This window comes from Emydura macquarii, unplaced genomic scaffold (assembly GCF_026122565.2).
Source record: "Emydura macquarii macquarii isolate MOO-44397 ecotype Brisbane River unplaced genomic scaffold, CSIRO-AGI_Emac_v2 contig_2676, whole genome shotgun sequence".
In the NCBI taxonomy this organism is placed as follows: domain Eukaryota; kingdom Metazoa; phylum Chordata; order Testudines; family Chelidae; genus Emydura; species Emydura macquarii.
The window spans coordinates 45,205,775-45,220,943 of NW_027132813.1; the positions used below are offsets into that span (position 1 = coordinate 45,205,775).

The 15,169-nt window shown below is 42.0% G+C and overlaps 1 protein-coding gene across 1 annotated transcript in view; it reads left to right on the plus strand.

Moving 5' to 3' along the window:
* JAG1 (jagged canonical Notch ligand 1) overlaps positions 1-10,548 on the plus strand; it is a 35,742-nt gene extending 25,194 nt beyond the window's left edge. Inside the window, exons 10-26 of the mRNA XM_067565298.1 lie at positions 293-406; positions 823-869; positions 1,364-1,537; positions 1,961-2,111; positions 2,419-2,583; positions 3,057-3,170; positions 3,931-4,044; positions 4,146-4,259; positions 4,380-4,496; positions 5,010-5,037; positions 5,154-5,239; positions 6,099-6,212; positions 6,421-6,530; positions 6,613-6,849; positions 7,121-7,252; positions 7,685-7,835; positions 8,575-10,548. Coding sequence (XP_067421399.1) covers positions 293-406; positions 823-869; positions 1,364-1,537; positions 1,961-2,111; positions 2,419-2,583; positions 3,057-3,170; positions 3,931-4,044; positions 4,146-4,259; positions 4,380-4,496; positions 5,010-5,037; positions 5,154-5,239; positions 6,099-6,212; positions 6,421-6,530; positions 6,613-6,849; positions 7,121-7,252; positions 7,685-7,835; positions 8,575-9,032 — 2,426 coding nt within the window. The 3' untranslated portion in view covers positions 9,033-10,548. The remainder of the gene's footprint in view (positions 1-292; positions 407-822; positions 870-1,363; positions 1,538-1,960; positions 2,112-2,418; positions 2,584-3,056; positions 3,171-3,930; positions 4,045-4,145; positions 4,260-4,379; positions 4,497-5,009; positions 5,038-5,153; positions 5,240-6,098; positions 6,213-6,420; positions 6,531-6,612; positions 6,850-7,120; positions 7,253-7,684; positions 7,836-8,574) is intronic.
* Positions 10,549-15,169: the final 4,621 nt, after the last annotated feature.

Sequence of the window (15,169 nt, forward strand, 5' to 3'; positions counted from 1 at the left end):
GATTGAGTCTCCGCTGGCTTTTGTTTTTCCTTTTTAAAAAAAATTCTTAATTAGTGACTGGGTAACTATCAATTAATTGGTGTAGCCAGTATGCTGTAATTAGAAAGAGAAATCAAAAGGTACTTCAGAAACTGTTTGCCTTTTTTATTCCATTTTAGATCTCCCTAATCCACTCTGTTAAAAGTTTAACTTTGAATGCATTCTTGATTATTGCTATGAAAACAAGATGTAGAGTCCCCCTCCCCCCACTGTACCTGCAGCTCAACATTTTGCCCTTCAAATTGTCTTTCAGATGCGAATGAATGTGAAGGCAAACCTTGTGTCAATGCCAACTCCTGCAGGAACCTGATTGGCAGCTACTATTGTGACTGCATTGCTGGCTGGTCCGGCCAGAATTGTGATATAAGTAAGCATCCATGGACATTCTGCATCCAGTTCCTTAATATGCTAAAGGCTGAAAGTTATTACGCAGTCCACTGAATTCTGAGTCCTACTTTAAACTTCAAGCAGTCAGTGCCTATAGCCAGTGATCTTTTCAGAAAGGGAGTAGCTGGTCTGAAATGAAAATACACAATTTTATCAAACTCATTAGTTTAAAATGTGACTATATTCTGATAAGGTGACTAAAACAATGATTTGAAGTTTCACTAACTGTGCTGGAAGAATTGCTGAAGGTTCCCACCCATTATAAGAACCTTATCACAAGGAAAGCATGCAGGAAATTTGACAAAGGGTTTTTCTAGCCAGAGTTCTAGAAACAGTTGAACTTGTAGCTAGAGTAAATGTGAGTTGCCTTCTAAAAGTATGCTAATTTTGTTGTAGATATTAATGATTGTCTTGGACAATGTCAGAATGGAGGATCCTGCCGGGTGAGTTGGTCACATTTTACCTAGTTATTAAATGTTGAAACCAAAGTATTTTAGCCTAAATGCAAAAGATGCAGGAAAAGTACCTGGGGCAAAATACACAACTGATGTAAATCAGCATGTCTGCGTAGAAGTCAATGGAGTAGGTTGTGTTACACTAGTTGAGGATTTGGTTCTTTATAGTGTGCGGGTGGAGGGAGAGGAAGGGAAGGGGTGTCTTTTTGGGGGGAGGGGCAGGGGGACTAGATATAACTCTGTAATAAATGACATACCTTCACCACCCGTCAGTCTTTGCAATAAACACACACTTTTGTTATACATGCACAGTGAATGTCTCTTCTGCTTTAAATTTTGACTGAATGTGTCATCCTGAGAAACACATTCTTGCCATGTTTAATTTGCACTAAGGTTTTTTTGTGACGGTGTTGACATATTAGGGTGATATAGTTTAGGCTGTTTAAATTTTTTTTTTTTTAAACTTGCATCTTCCTTTGCAGGACTTGGTTAATGGTTATCGCTGTATCTGTCCGCCTGGATATGCAGGAGATCACTGTGAGAAAGACATCAATGAATGTGCAAGCAACCCTTGCTTGAATGGGGGTCACTGTCAGGATGAAATCAATGGATTCCAGTGTCTGTGTCCTGCTGGTTTCTCAGGAAACCTCTGTCAGGTGAGCCTGGCTGAAATGCAAGCCCCAGATAACGGGAGTTCATACCAGCCCTTTCTAGATCTGCACATTGAATGCCTTTTGTCCAGTGAGCCGCACTATAGTCCTATAGCTGTCTGCCAGGGAAGTGCTTGTGAAAAATTCCTGGCTGCTGAAGATTCTTTTAGTTAAACAGATTGCAAGTGTTCACGTGTCAAGTTTTGCTGCATGCTCGCTGTTAACCTTCGGTGGCTGTTTAGTATCAGAGTGCTGTCTGTTGAAATCACTGCATGCATAACTGTACTGTGTGCACTATGTACAGTTAATAGAGGGAGCAGATAAAAAGGTCAGATTCCACAGTGTCTGCTGCCTGTAGCAATGACGAGTAATAATAAAACCTTTGTTTCACTCACTGTCTCCCCACCCCCATTTTTCCACCATTTACAGTTGGACATAGATTATTGTGAGCCCAACCCTTGCCAGAACGGTGCCCAGTGCTTTAATCTTAACACAGATTACTTCTGTAACTGTCCTGAAGATTACGAGGGAAAGAACTGCTCGCATCTGAAAGATCACTGTCGCACTACTCCTTGTGAAGGTACGTGTTACATTGTGTCTACTGGGTACCCAAAACCATTTTCAACTCAAAATACAGCTCAGCAGGCCAAATTCAGCCTTGGAACAAGGGTTTTGCAGCTCCACTGAACTCAATGAAGCTGTGTTTCTTGTACACTGGAGCTGAATTTGGCCCTGAGTCAATACTTATATGAAAGATACATTCTTTAAAACCTACTGTGAAGTTCAGTTAGGCTCTGGAAGTAAAACGTGGATAGTAACTTGGAGATGAGAAACCAGCCTACTTGATAGATGTGACTGATAACTTCCCGTTCTCTGTTCTTCTGCAGTAATTGACAGCTGTACGGTGGCCGTGGCTTCTAACAGCACACCCGAAGGGGTTCGTTATATTTCGTCCAATGTCTGTGGGCCCCATGGAAAGTGCAAGAGCCAGGCAGGGGGAAAATTCACCTGCGAATGCAACAAAGGCTTCACCGGCACCTACTGCCATGAAAGTAAGAATTAGAAAGATGTTTGTTCTCTGGTCCTGAACCTGCCTTTCGCAAACGACTCTGTCTCTGCCTCTGAGACCACTAACGGGTTTGCTCTGCCGCAGTGAACCATATTGCTCTTGGGCGAGGCAAATTGGAATTCCCTAGACCTTTGTAGAAGTTTACTGTAATAAACCCTCTAGCCTTGAAATGTAGGCTTACAAGGTCTGAGGTGTTTAATAGCTGATTTCACCTTCGGTTTTATGGGCTGCCTTTTAAAAACCCTATTTAAATTGTATCTTTCTTAAAAAAATATTACCGGGGAGCTACTGATGGCTGTTTCAGTTTATTGATCTGTTTCAGCTTTTTTTTTTTGTATCACTTATCAACAAATGGTGTTTCAAAAAGCATGTGCGTGCGTGCGCTTCTGGCAAAGCTTAATCTATGTGAGTCTCCAGTAATTGTTCTTAGCCAGCGTTTCTTCAATCTGTTCACAGATATCAATGACTGTGAAAGCAATCCATGCAAAAATGGTGGCACTTGCATTGATGGCATCAACTCCTACAAATGTATTTGTAGTGATGGATGGGAAGGAACTTACTGTGAAACAAGTAAGTTAAACCTTCTTCTCCAGCCGAAGGCTAGAGGTCCTGAAGCAATTTTGGTCTGAATATAACTGTCCTTGTAATGTGCACTGACCCCCTATAGTCTTGAGGCATGATTCAAAGCCCGGTGAAGTCGCTGGGAATCTTTTCACTGCAGCTTTGCATTGGGGCTGTTAAAATGCTTTGGGAGCTTTAGAGGTTCACCACACACTTGTTCGGTAGGCAAGTACTACTGGGGATGAGGATAGGATAGGCCTGAATCACAAAGGGCTTGCCCAAGTTAGCTGCAGAGTGTGGAATAGAACTTGGCTCTGGTGTTCTAACCCTTAGACAGTCTCCAGCAGAAACATTCATATACATAAACACATTTTCTAGAGTAGCAAGAAAGCATTTGTAATCTGCATATGATGCTTGCATTTTGCATTATCTTGGCAGCGGAAACGAGGTGAGGCTACGAAGAACGGCTAACCTTTGCCTGACAGCCAAACAGTGTATTTAGGATAATAAGCCTCTCTCCTTTCAATTGCGCTGGTGGTTTTTATGGTGGGGAAGGCAGAGAAATGTTTACTGACATGAAATGAAACCAGCTGGGGAACAGGGTGCAAAGCAAGCTTAATGAAACCAGCGATATCATTAAGATCTGCAAGGAGATAATCTCGGAGATTTGGTGCCAAATCCAGGACTAGCCCATGCTTCCGTCACGCATGAAGGATCTGTCCAGATGCTTTGCACTCCTTGCTCATTTTCTTGCTCTCAATACTTCCAGATATTAACGACTGCAGTAAAAACCCTTGCCTCAATGGAGGGACGTGCCGAGACTTGGTCAACGACTTCTTCTGTGAATGTAAAAACGGATGGAAAGGGAAAACTTGCCACTCCCGTAAGTCTCAGCATTTAACGAACCAGTCTGTTGTAAACGGCATCAACTGGCTGTGTTGCATTCCGAGAGCGCTGGAACTAAGGCTGGTTTGGTCTTCCTAGGTGATAGCCAGTGCGACGAGGCTACCTGTAATAATGGAGGAACGTGCTACGATGAGGGGGACACTTTCAAGTGCATGTGCCCTGCTGGCTGGGAAGGAGCTACTTGTAACATAGGTAACCATGTTTTGTAACTTCCAGGGAGCAGACGGAGCACTCAATCTGGGACTCTGCCCTCCCTCCCTCTGCACTTGTGTGTTGGCTTTGAAATACATATCAAATCTTTTTTTGTTGCAGCGAGAAACAGCAGCTGCTTGCCAAATCCCTGTCATAATGGTGGTACCTGCGTAGTCAGTGGAGATTCTTTTACTTGTGTCTGCAAAGAGGGCTGGGAAGGACCTACTTGCACTCAGAGTAAGTCTCTCTGCTTGAACTCTTCCAAAGTGTTGCCTGATGAGAACGTTAGCTCATCCTGTCGCCCTCTGAGATTTGAGATTGAAACCAGAAGGGAAAACTGTTTGATGTAGGCTTTAGCATCACCTGAATCTTTGTTTTTAATGACGTTCTATGATAGAGCCTTGACCTGGGCGTGAGAAAGTTGCAAATGAGCTAAGTGGAGACAGATGTCGGCTTGTTTTCTCCTGAATTCTTTTTCTACCAGCAGCCCTGTCTGCTTCCATTCATTTCTTCCTGTTAGATTCTTTACAAGGATTTCTTCCTGTGTACATGTGTTCCACAGTGTAGCTAACAAATTTTGTGGTGGGAGCCTGGAATCAATTTAGCAGAGAATTTCAGCATATTTTTGGAAAAGTTTAAAGTAATGACATGTAGCTCAGGAACTGTGGAAATTCAGCGCAACTTCCCTGACAGCAACACTGTACTAGCCCCAGGCTTTTATATAATGTGTCCGTCTTTTGCTCCTTGCAGATACGAATGACTGCAGTCCTCATCCTTGGTAAGTTATATGAGCTGGGTCTTTCACTTGATGCATCTTTCGTGTTTAATTTTTTGTATTACTGGAAGTAATTTGAATATTGGTGACCTGAGATCTCCTGTCTGTCCTTTTTTTAGTTACAACAGTGGAACTTGTGTTGATGGAGACAACTGGTACCGCTGTGAATGTGCTCCAGGCTTTGCCGGTCCAGATTGCAGGATAAGTAAGTGTTACTCTATGATTCCAGCTGATCTTGACTAATGTATTTTTTTTTTTTTTAAATGTGCTGCACAATCTGAAGTTTGAACTGCTCTGCAAAGCAGTGCAGCTGCAACACTTGCCCATATCTGGCATCTCTAAATGAGTGGGAGAGAAAAGATTCCCATGAAAACCTGTTGGTTTAAGTATATTTCTAATACTTCCAAGGATGTGTCTTGGTTCAGCAGAGGGGTTAGATTGTCCTTTTGTGTGATCTTCCCAGCTAGAATGTGTTTGTGCTGCGGAGTTTTCTGTGTTGGAGGAGGAAGCATGCCAATTAAAATACTTGTCAATTAATAATCCACCTACTGACCCTGAGGTGGAATATGTACTTACCTGTAATTATTAAATTACAGGGAAGAGGACACTGACATTTTGTAATAACACAGCCATGGAAATAGAATTATTCATAGCAGTAATAAAACTGGAAGGGGTTTAAAGTTGTCATCAGCCCAAGTATGTGGGCTAACCTGCATTGTGTCAGTGTGAGAGTGTGTTTGTTTATGTAACAAAGAATGTGTCCTTGCCCTTGAATTGCTTAAAGTAGCCCATGCAGGGCTAGATTCTGATCTTTGTCAGTGTTGTGTAATGCCAATGACTTCAGAGGAGTTACTCCAGAACTGAACTCAGCTAATGGAGATCAGAATCCCGCTCCCTGGGGACTATGGAAAAACAATTAAACACTTTCACTCCAGCTGTCTGTCTGTCTTTCTCACTCACATATACACAAAGGGGGTGTGTGTGTGTGTGTGTGTGTGTGTGTGTGTGTGTGTGTGTGTGTAAAATGCTATGTATAAACGTATACAACTTCCCCTCCACCATAGATATCAACGAATGCCAGTCATCACCCTGTGCCTTTGGAGCTACGTGCGTGGATGAAATTAATGGATATCGTTGCATTTGCCCACCTGGTCGCAGTGGCCCTAGATGTCAAGAAGGTATTTCAGGCAGCATGTGACTGGCAACAGAGTCTGTAGCCAGATCCAGTTTACTTGCATATTAGCAATTTTTAGTAGGATAGGAAGAGCATATTTAAGAATGTGAAAATTCTTAAATACTAGTTGTTGGGTACAGGGATAAGGAAATCCAACAGGACAAGGTCTTGGGTTTTTAAAACCCTTAACTGTATTTGGTCTCCTTTCTCAGTTATGGGAAGGCCTTGTGTTACCAATGGGCGAGTGATGCCTGATGGAGCTAAATGGGATGATGACTGCAATACCTGTCAGTGTTGGAATGGAAAGGTCGCATGCTCTAAGGTACATCTTTACTATGTCTGGGTTGTTGTTGTTTTCTGCTATATAGCCAACAGCTGTGCTATAAAAATTCATTCTCTTCTAGGTTTGGTGTGGTCCTAGACCTTGCCTGATACATGCCAAAGGTCAAAATGAGTGCCCAGCTGGCCACACCTGTGTCCCTATTAAGGATGACCACTGCTTTACACGTCCCTGTTCTGGAGTGGGTGTATGCTGGCCTTCAAATCAACAACCGACGAAGACCAAATGTAATTCGGACTCTTATTACCAGGACAATTGTGCCAACATCACTTTCACCTTTAACAAAGAACTGATGGTCTCAGTAAGTAATTTAGAAATATAAATGTTGCTGAAAGTAAACTGTCGTGGTACTGCACAAAACAAATGATTTGATTTGTGCAAGTTAAATGAGAGGGGCGCTTTCCAACTTCTTTCAGTGAAAATATGCAGTAGCCATCCTGCCCTATTCTCAACACACATTTCAGCTTTGCCGTATCTAGATATCTGTGCTAATTGCTGCTTTCCGGAAGAGGTGTTACTTAGAACCCCTCCAGTAAATTCTCACTTGTAGGGGGTCTTTTTTGTATTTTCAGGGTCTTACAACTGAGCATATTTGCAGTGACCTGAGGAATCTTAATATTTTGAAGAATGTTTCTGTTGAATATTCCATCTACATTACCTGTGAGCCTTCACACTTAGCACACAATGAAATCCATGTTGCTATTGTAAGTATATTTCTGATATCCTGTCTTTCTAACAGGTTGTTAATACATGTGTAACATGTGGATTTAATGAAAAGCATAATTTTAGGTTTTTATCAATACTTCCCATGGTTTCTAGTGCAATTTGTTTGAAGAGTTGGAGGGGTATCCTAGCTTTAGATGTAATATAATGTGCTTGAAAGTTAACATCTGATAGCAATTCTGATAATTTAAGGTAGCAAAAGTTACAAGTAGAAGTCATCCTAGTCACTTGTTCATGTCTTCTGAAAAGGATAAGGGTTTAAATTTCCTGATTGATCTCTGCCCCTAGATTAATTTGTTTTGAAAACCTTTTCTGGAAAACTCTCAACTGATTTTGCAAAGGCTTGTTCGCAGTGGCTGGTTAAGCATGTATCATTTTGGTATCTGGTATTAACTATGCTCCTTCTGTCTTAGTCTGCTGAAGATATAGGAAAGGATGAAAACCCAGTCAAAGAAATCACAGATAAAATTATTGATCTTGTTAGTAAGCGTGATGGAAACAACACACTAATTGCTGCAGTTGCAGAAGTCAGGGTACAACGGCGACCAATTAAAAATAAAACAGGTAAGCTTTGAATTGATACTCCAGAAAAATTCATCTCTTGTAAAGAGGCAGCTTCATCTTACAGTACAGCTTGCACTTGTTTTAGTGTGCCAAGACTTTCAAACTATTTATTTAACTTTTTACAATAAGCTAAGATATCTGAATCTTGGCCTTCCAGTGTCTGGGGATTATGAGGTTTTTGTGCTGAACTGTTCTGAAAGACTTCACTTTTACTCTAAAACAGTGCTGTAAAGTCATCCCTGGTCACTCTTTTACCCTCTTTCCCCCAAATGGCCTACACTATGGAGAAGGAAGAAAAAAGTACTAAGAGGAAATGTTTGTTGACTTTTGAAAGTGACCAGTGTTGCCACCTGATGGCTATTACTACCCCACATGAAATGAATTGGGCAGTTCTCAGGCAAGAGCCTAGTGGACAGTTCTGCTCCGTGACCCACAACCCTTCAGAAATTTGGCATTCTTGGGCAGGGCAGTTAAGGGAAGCTTGCATTACCACTGTCCTTTCTGTGACTAAAAGGAAGCCTTCCACCCTCCTGGGCTATTTGTCAACACTCTTAAGTGAATTTAGCACTCACTAGGAACTCTTTTTACGGTTTTTTCTTTTTTAAGAGATTGTGCCCACACCACCCTCCCAGGCCCCATGTATAAAGAAAGCTTGTGAATAGAGGGCTCTCTTCGGGAGGAGAGTGTCTCAACTGAAACTTCACTGATGAGGTTAATTGGTCTCATGTCTGTCTTCCAGATTTCCTGGTGCCATTACTGAGCTCCGTTTTAACAGTAGCTTGGATCTGCTGCCTGGTAACGGCCTTTTACTGGTGTGTTCGGAAACGGAGAAAGCAGAGCAGCCACACTCACACCGCATCTGATGACAACACTACCAACAATGTGAGGGAGCAGCTGAATCAGATCAAGAACCCCATTGAGAAACATGGTGCCAACACAGTCCCCATCAAAGACTATGAAAACAAGAACTCCAAAATCGCCAAAATAAGGACACACAATTCGGAGGTGGAGGAAGACGACATGGACAAGCACCAGCAGAAGAGCCGCTTTGCCAAACAGCCGGCGTACACACTGGTAGACAGAGATGAAAAGCCACCCCATAGCACTCCGACAAAACACCCAAACTGGACAAACAAACAAGACAACAGAGACTTGGAAAGTGCACAAAGTTTAAATCGGATGGAGTACATTGTATAGCAGACGGCGGGGGCTGCCATGCGAAGCCTTTAGAGATCATTATAAAGGCACTCGGAGCTTGTAGTTCTTAAACTGTTGTGTAATATTTGAGTCTAAGGCTATTATTTACTTAGAATCCCTGTGTTAATTTAAGTTTTGACAAGCTGGCTTACACTGGCAATGATAGTTGCTGTGGTTGGCTGGAATACCAAGTGCTGCATTTCACATCTATGCAAAACTAGTCAAAAGTGCCCTAATGTAAATTCAGCTGTAGCTGATACATCATGGAAATGTTTCATAAGGTATTGCATAGCCTTATTAGCTCCTCTTTAGCATCAACTTTTTTTTTTTGCCAGATGTCCTGATTTATACAGTTTATTAGAAAATACATTTTATTTATATTTATTGAATCGGAGTTCTTTGTATATTGGTTTTATGGTGACGTACAACTAGTTCTGTATTTGAAAGTGCCTTTGCAGCTCAGAACCACAGCAACTATCACAAAAAAATAAGTTTATTTATTTTTTTATTGTATTTCTGTTGGGGGTGGGAGGGGACTTGATGTCAGCAGTTGCTGGTAAATGAAGAATTTAAAGAGGAAAATGTGTTAAAAGTAGAAGTTTGTATAGATATGTAAATAATTCTTTTTTTATTAATCACTGTGTATATTTGATTTATTAACTTAATAATCAAGAGCCTTAAATATCATTCCTTTTTATTTATATGTATGTTTAGAGTTGAAGGTTTTTGATAGCATTGTAAGCTTTTGGCTTCTTTATTTTGAATTTTTCTTGTTACATGTTGCCTATATGCCAAAATTAAGGTGTTCTAAAAAATAGTTTATTTTTAACAATAGGATGGGCTTTCATGCCTTGATACTGTTTTTTGTACAATGTCAAATGTTTGAAACACCTTCATAGTATCACTTTAAGACTATTTGTTAGTACTGACTGAGGCAGTTTAGATTAGATTAGAACAATTTTTTTTGCTGCTTTAGACTTGAAAAAGAGTGACAGGCAGATAATCTGCTACAAAGCAGTTTAAGGGAACAAAACTGAGCTATGACTTTATGTAGATGAAATGTGAGTGGTTGCATGTAATTAAAATATCAAATTAGTGTGTGAAGTTGGAAGCACAGCAATCTTATTTTGTAAATTCTGATTTTTTTCACCATGAATATTGTAATACTGAACCACTTGTAGATTTGATTTTTTTTGTAATCTACTGCATTTAGGGAGTATTCTATAAGCTAGTTGTTGAATACTTGAACAGTAGAATGTCCAGTAAGATCACTGTGTAGATTTGCCATAGATTACACTGCCCGCCTTAACAAGTGAGGAAATCAAAGTGCTATTACAATGTTTAAGATCAAAAAGGCTTATAAACATAGTAGTCTCATTGGTTAACCATTGAGATCATGAAGATACCTTGTAATATTTGTGTTATATGAACATAAAAATGCATCTTTGATGTGTTGTTCCTGGCAATAAATCTTAAAAAGTAATATTTATTAAACTTTTTGTATGAAAACATGAAACAGTGTGGAGGTTATTAAGCTTTAGTGAGGCACTTCCAGGTAGCTTTGTTATCCCAAAGATTTTTTTAGTCAGTAGCTGTGGCTGGTGATTTCAGTGATAGAAATCATAGATGAGCTGTGTACTCAAGGGCCAAACACTACTGAAGTCTCTGGAAGGACTCCTACTATTTTTCAGTGGGCTTTAAATCAGGCTTACACTGCTTGTGTATTGTGTTGTAAATTTCCACACTCCTCAGTTTTGAGACTCCTTGGACAGGGGAAGAGGCATGTGCCCATCATAGCCTAGGGATCCCTCGGCTGTCAGCAAGGGTGGGTTGTGAGTTGAGCAGTTGGACCTACACCACTAGCTTACTTCACATGGGCCACTGAACAGCTCAGCCAGATTCAACGTAGGCCAGGAGCAGCTCCACAAACAATTCTAATCCTCCTCTTTCACTTCCAGCAAGCTGCTTGCAAAGCATGAAAGCTGTTGTTAAAATACTAAGGAATTACACTTGCTTATTTGTGGCCTTAAGCAGTTATTGCAGTTGGTGTTCTTAAAGGCAGTAGCCCTGCTTGCATTACTCCTGTTTGACTGGCTTCATGACTGATGGCATAAAGCTGGAGGAACTCAGCCAAAATCAGGAGAGTTCCTTGAATTTTTATGCTGGTGTAACAGTTAGATGCATATCTCACACGACCATTTTTTCCACTGATATTTACAATGAGAAACCTTGTGGTAATGTCAAGTCTGATTTGCCTTTACCCTGTATAGTCACACTCTGTGCGCAGATATTGTAAGACATTGCAACCCTCGTTTTGGTAGTGTTAGACCAGGGACGGGCAAACTTTTTGGCCTGAGTGCCACATCTGAGTATAGAAATTGTAGGGCAGGCCATTAATGCTCCTGGAGTGGCTCCAGTCAGAGCCCCTGTGGGGTGGGAGAAGGGGCGGGGATGGGGAGTGGCTGCTGCTGCGCTGCATAGCTTGTTCCCCAGCCTTTCTGCAGACCACCTGAATGGAGGTTGCAGCCCACGGGTTGAGCGGGAGGGCCTGAAGGAAAAACTCAGATGAGCTGTAGTTTGCCCACCCCTCTATTAGACCTATTCTGCACTGGTGTAAAGTGCAGACACCACAGATCCAGGCCTATTATGTTTCTAAGGCTACCTTCTCAGCTAAGAAATCCCTCTCATACTATAAGGGATAATTCCATACAAGAATTAAATTCTAGAGGTAGAGAAAGCATTTTTAATTCCTTGTTTCAAGGAGATCCCATATCAGGAAACAATACTGGCACCAGTCTAAGGCCTGGTCTATACAGCTGGTGAAATTAGGTGGTAGTCGATGGGAGTAGCTTGCATAACTCCCATCGACCTTGTAACTTCCATTCTGCACGCCATCTCTGCTGCGCTGATGGGAAATGCATGCCTGTGGATGAGGCGCTATGCTTTTTTTGGAGGGGGTTTTAAGATAGACTGCCGGCTCGCTTGGGTCTTCACTTCTGCTCAGTCAATCCAGATGGATCGATGTGAGGGTGGCAAATTTGCTGCTGGCAATGTATCCCTACCCATAACTTAACTCTGCCTTAGATGATCGTTCAAATTACAACCTCTCCCATTCAACAAGTAAACTTTTTAGCTTGTCCCCGTATACCAAATTGAAAGTGCTCTCATCCTCACAATACCAGGCCATGTTACTGCCTCATTGCAGCACCAGCTAATTGTCAATTTACTGCTTAATGAATGGCAGTCACAGATTAGCTACAGAACAGCATGCCACCACCTTTGCAATGCTTGTAGCAAGTTTCTAGCAGCAGTAAAAAAGTGCTGGCTATTTAATGCAATTTATTTGTATAAGCTACATCCTACTTTTAGACTTCCACAAACAGGCCACTTTTTAAAACTGCTTAAAGGGAACTGGCATCCTTCTTGCTCAGTACAGCAACCTGAAGCTCAAAGTAACTACTTTTGGCTAGGAATGGGTTTTTTTTCTGTTAACCAACTCAGTATGCTTAATGGAGTTAGCCATCTTGCTGGAAAGCAGTGTCATTGAATATTTTGGACCTACTGTCTAATGCATGTCCATGACTTGCCTTTACTAATCAACTACAATTAAATGTTTATACCGCTCCCATGAGTAGTCCTGTTGACTGCTAATATGACAGAATAGCTTTCTTAGCTCCACTTGCAAACTACAGTGGTGCTTTGCATTAGTTTCTGACATAACACCCATTTAATGGCCACTTCTATAGGTTCAACCTAGTTCATATGTGGTGACAAGTACTGCTTCTGGTGTGAGCCTTTTGAGGTGTGAGCTGAGCAAAATCTGAATGAAGAATCATGAAAGCTTCAAGGCTTTAATGAGTGTCAGTCAATTGTGCTCTGAGTTTCTCATATGAAACTTGCATGTAATTAGAGAGAATGTTTTATACTGCCTAAGTGGGATATTTGTCTCCCCATTTTTCAGTCTCTGATATGACGAGTTCGTGTGTGTGTGTGTGTGTGTGTGTGTGTGTGTAGTACAACCTCTTCTAATGATTACAGCAAGAGCAGCAAATTCAGGGAGATTGCCATGGTCAAACCTTGCACTATTAAATGGCAGCTGCAAAATTTACACTTGTGAATTCAAAACAAAAACATAAAATAGCCAGCATGGTGGGAACTAGGCTTTTCTAGTGTAAAAATAAATAGGGATACAGAAGCTTAAGGTTTTCACATTGAAAAACTAAGGCCCACCTTTATTTATTTTTGTGGAAGTTCTACTTTGCCTGTTTACTGGACTGGGAAGATACATACAGTGTGGTCAGGAGAAGCCTCCTGCTGTTAATGTGTGTCTGTGCTCATTCAGCTCAGAACTGGAACAAGTCTGCTGCCCGAGTTACTTTTCAAAACAATTGAATTATTCCCCTTAGCTCTCCATCTGCTGAACTGACGCTACAACCATCAAAAACCGGTTTGTTTAAACTTGCACTGAATACAGCAAATCACTGCACCTTAATATGAACAATACTGTCCATCTTACGTAGGGGAAAGCATTTATAAAATCATTCAACATATTAAATCACTTTAATTCTAGAATATTCTTGGCTCCAAGGGATGTGGAAAGGTACTTTCTTTGGTGAGCCATTATTTCTGCATTAACACATGCAAACTGCAGCAGATGCTTGTAAACTTACAGCACAACTATCGCCTAACAACTCTAAGGTGTATAAGCAGGCCCGATGACAGGTGGCAAAACACATTCATCCGGGCAATGCTAACCTTTTAGCTATGCGGTGCATCAGCTGTATTTGCCCTTGTACTTACAGAAGCACATGCATAGCAAGAGCTAGTATTTGCTCACGAAGCAGCCCTCTACTAAGCCAGAGACACTACAGGGTAGCTCTGTCCTTGGAGGTAGCAGCCTACAGTTTCTCACCTGTCATCCAGTGGAGCCCTCTAGGCATCAGCTGGGTGCTTTCTTCACTGGTTCCCTTACCCACTCGGGCAGGGGGGAACTAGCCACTCTAAGCATTAGGGTCCAAATTGTAAAGGGTGAGCGAAAGCCTCAGCTCACTCCTGTAGCTGGCAGCTTCCTTCAGTTTTGACAAGGTACCAGCAACAGGGCCCTTCCCCGAGCTGGCTCCTCAGTGCAGCCTAGTTGGACGCTGTTCACCGCCACCTCTGTGTGGTGCCACCTCACAATGGCAGGGGTGGTCAGCACGGCTCCCCATCTCCATCATGGAAAGCGGCCTCCCTTCTCACTGCAGCCTCAGAGGGAACCTGGCAGCTGCTCTCTCCCTCTGCAGACTGACTCTCTGGAGCTCTGCCATGCCGCACACCCAACCTCAGAGGCAGAGCTCACGTTCTACTCCTGTACCTCAGGAAGCCCTGTGGGACCAGGCCAGCAGCAGTGGCCTAAAGCCTTTATTTACACTAGGAAGACTAGAAATTCTCATATAGATGAATGAGAGCTGACTAGATGAATGGAGGAGCCCCCTCCACTTCTTTTCCCCCCTCCAACCATGGAACAGGCCATATAGGCTCTTCCCCCTAAAAGGACTCCACCAAACACAGACTGATGATATTCAAAGGTTCCTTGTCATCACTGGGCATGGGGGAAGAATCTCTTCTTCCTCCTTCTCAATCTCTGAGGTAGGCCAGGGGCTCCCTCATTACCGTCTACCACCCCTCTATAGGATTGTCCAAATTTGGAGGTGGACAAAACCATCAGTCCCAAAAAGCAATTCCCTTAAAACAATAAAAGGTCCAACATGGTGTTTGTCCTTTCCCTGGGAAAAATCATGGATTTGGAGCCGCCGTACCCAGAATGGTGGAGGTTCACCAGATAAATGTGTCGAGCTGCTAAAGGCAAAAAGGCACTTGCCAGATTGCATGGTCCACTGGACTGGGCTCTGCACCCAGTTCTAACACTGAATTGCCCTGTCACCTTGGGCAAGTCATTTTGTTGCTGTATTCAGTGGAGAAACCAATCTTTATCCTCCTCTGTAAAGCGCTTTGTGATCAACACGAAAAAAATTCTATCCTTTTAAATACTATTGTTATTTCAGCCTGACTTCCCCATAAAACACAAAAAAGCAAAGCCTACCACCCAAACCCCTTTTTCCTGAATAGCTGGATGTGTCGTATTCCATTCAAAAGCC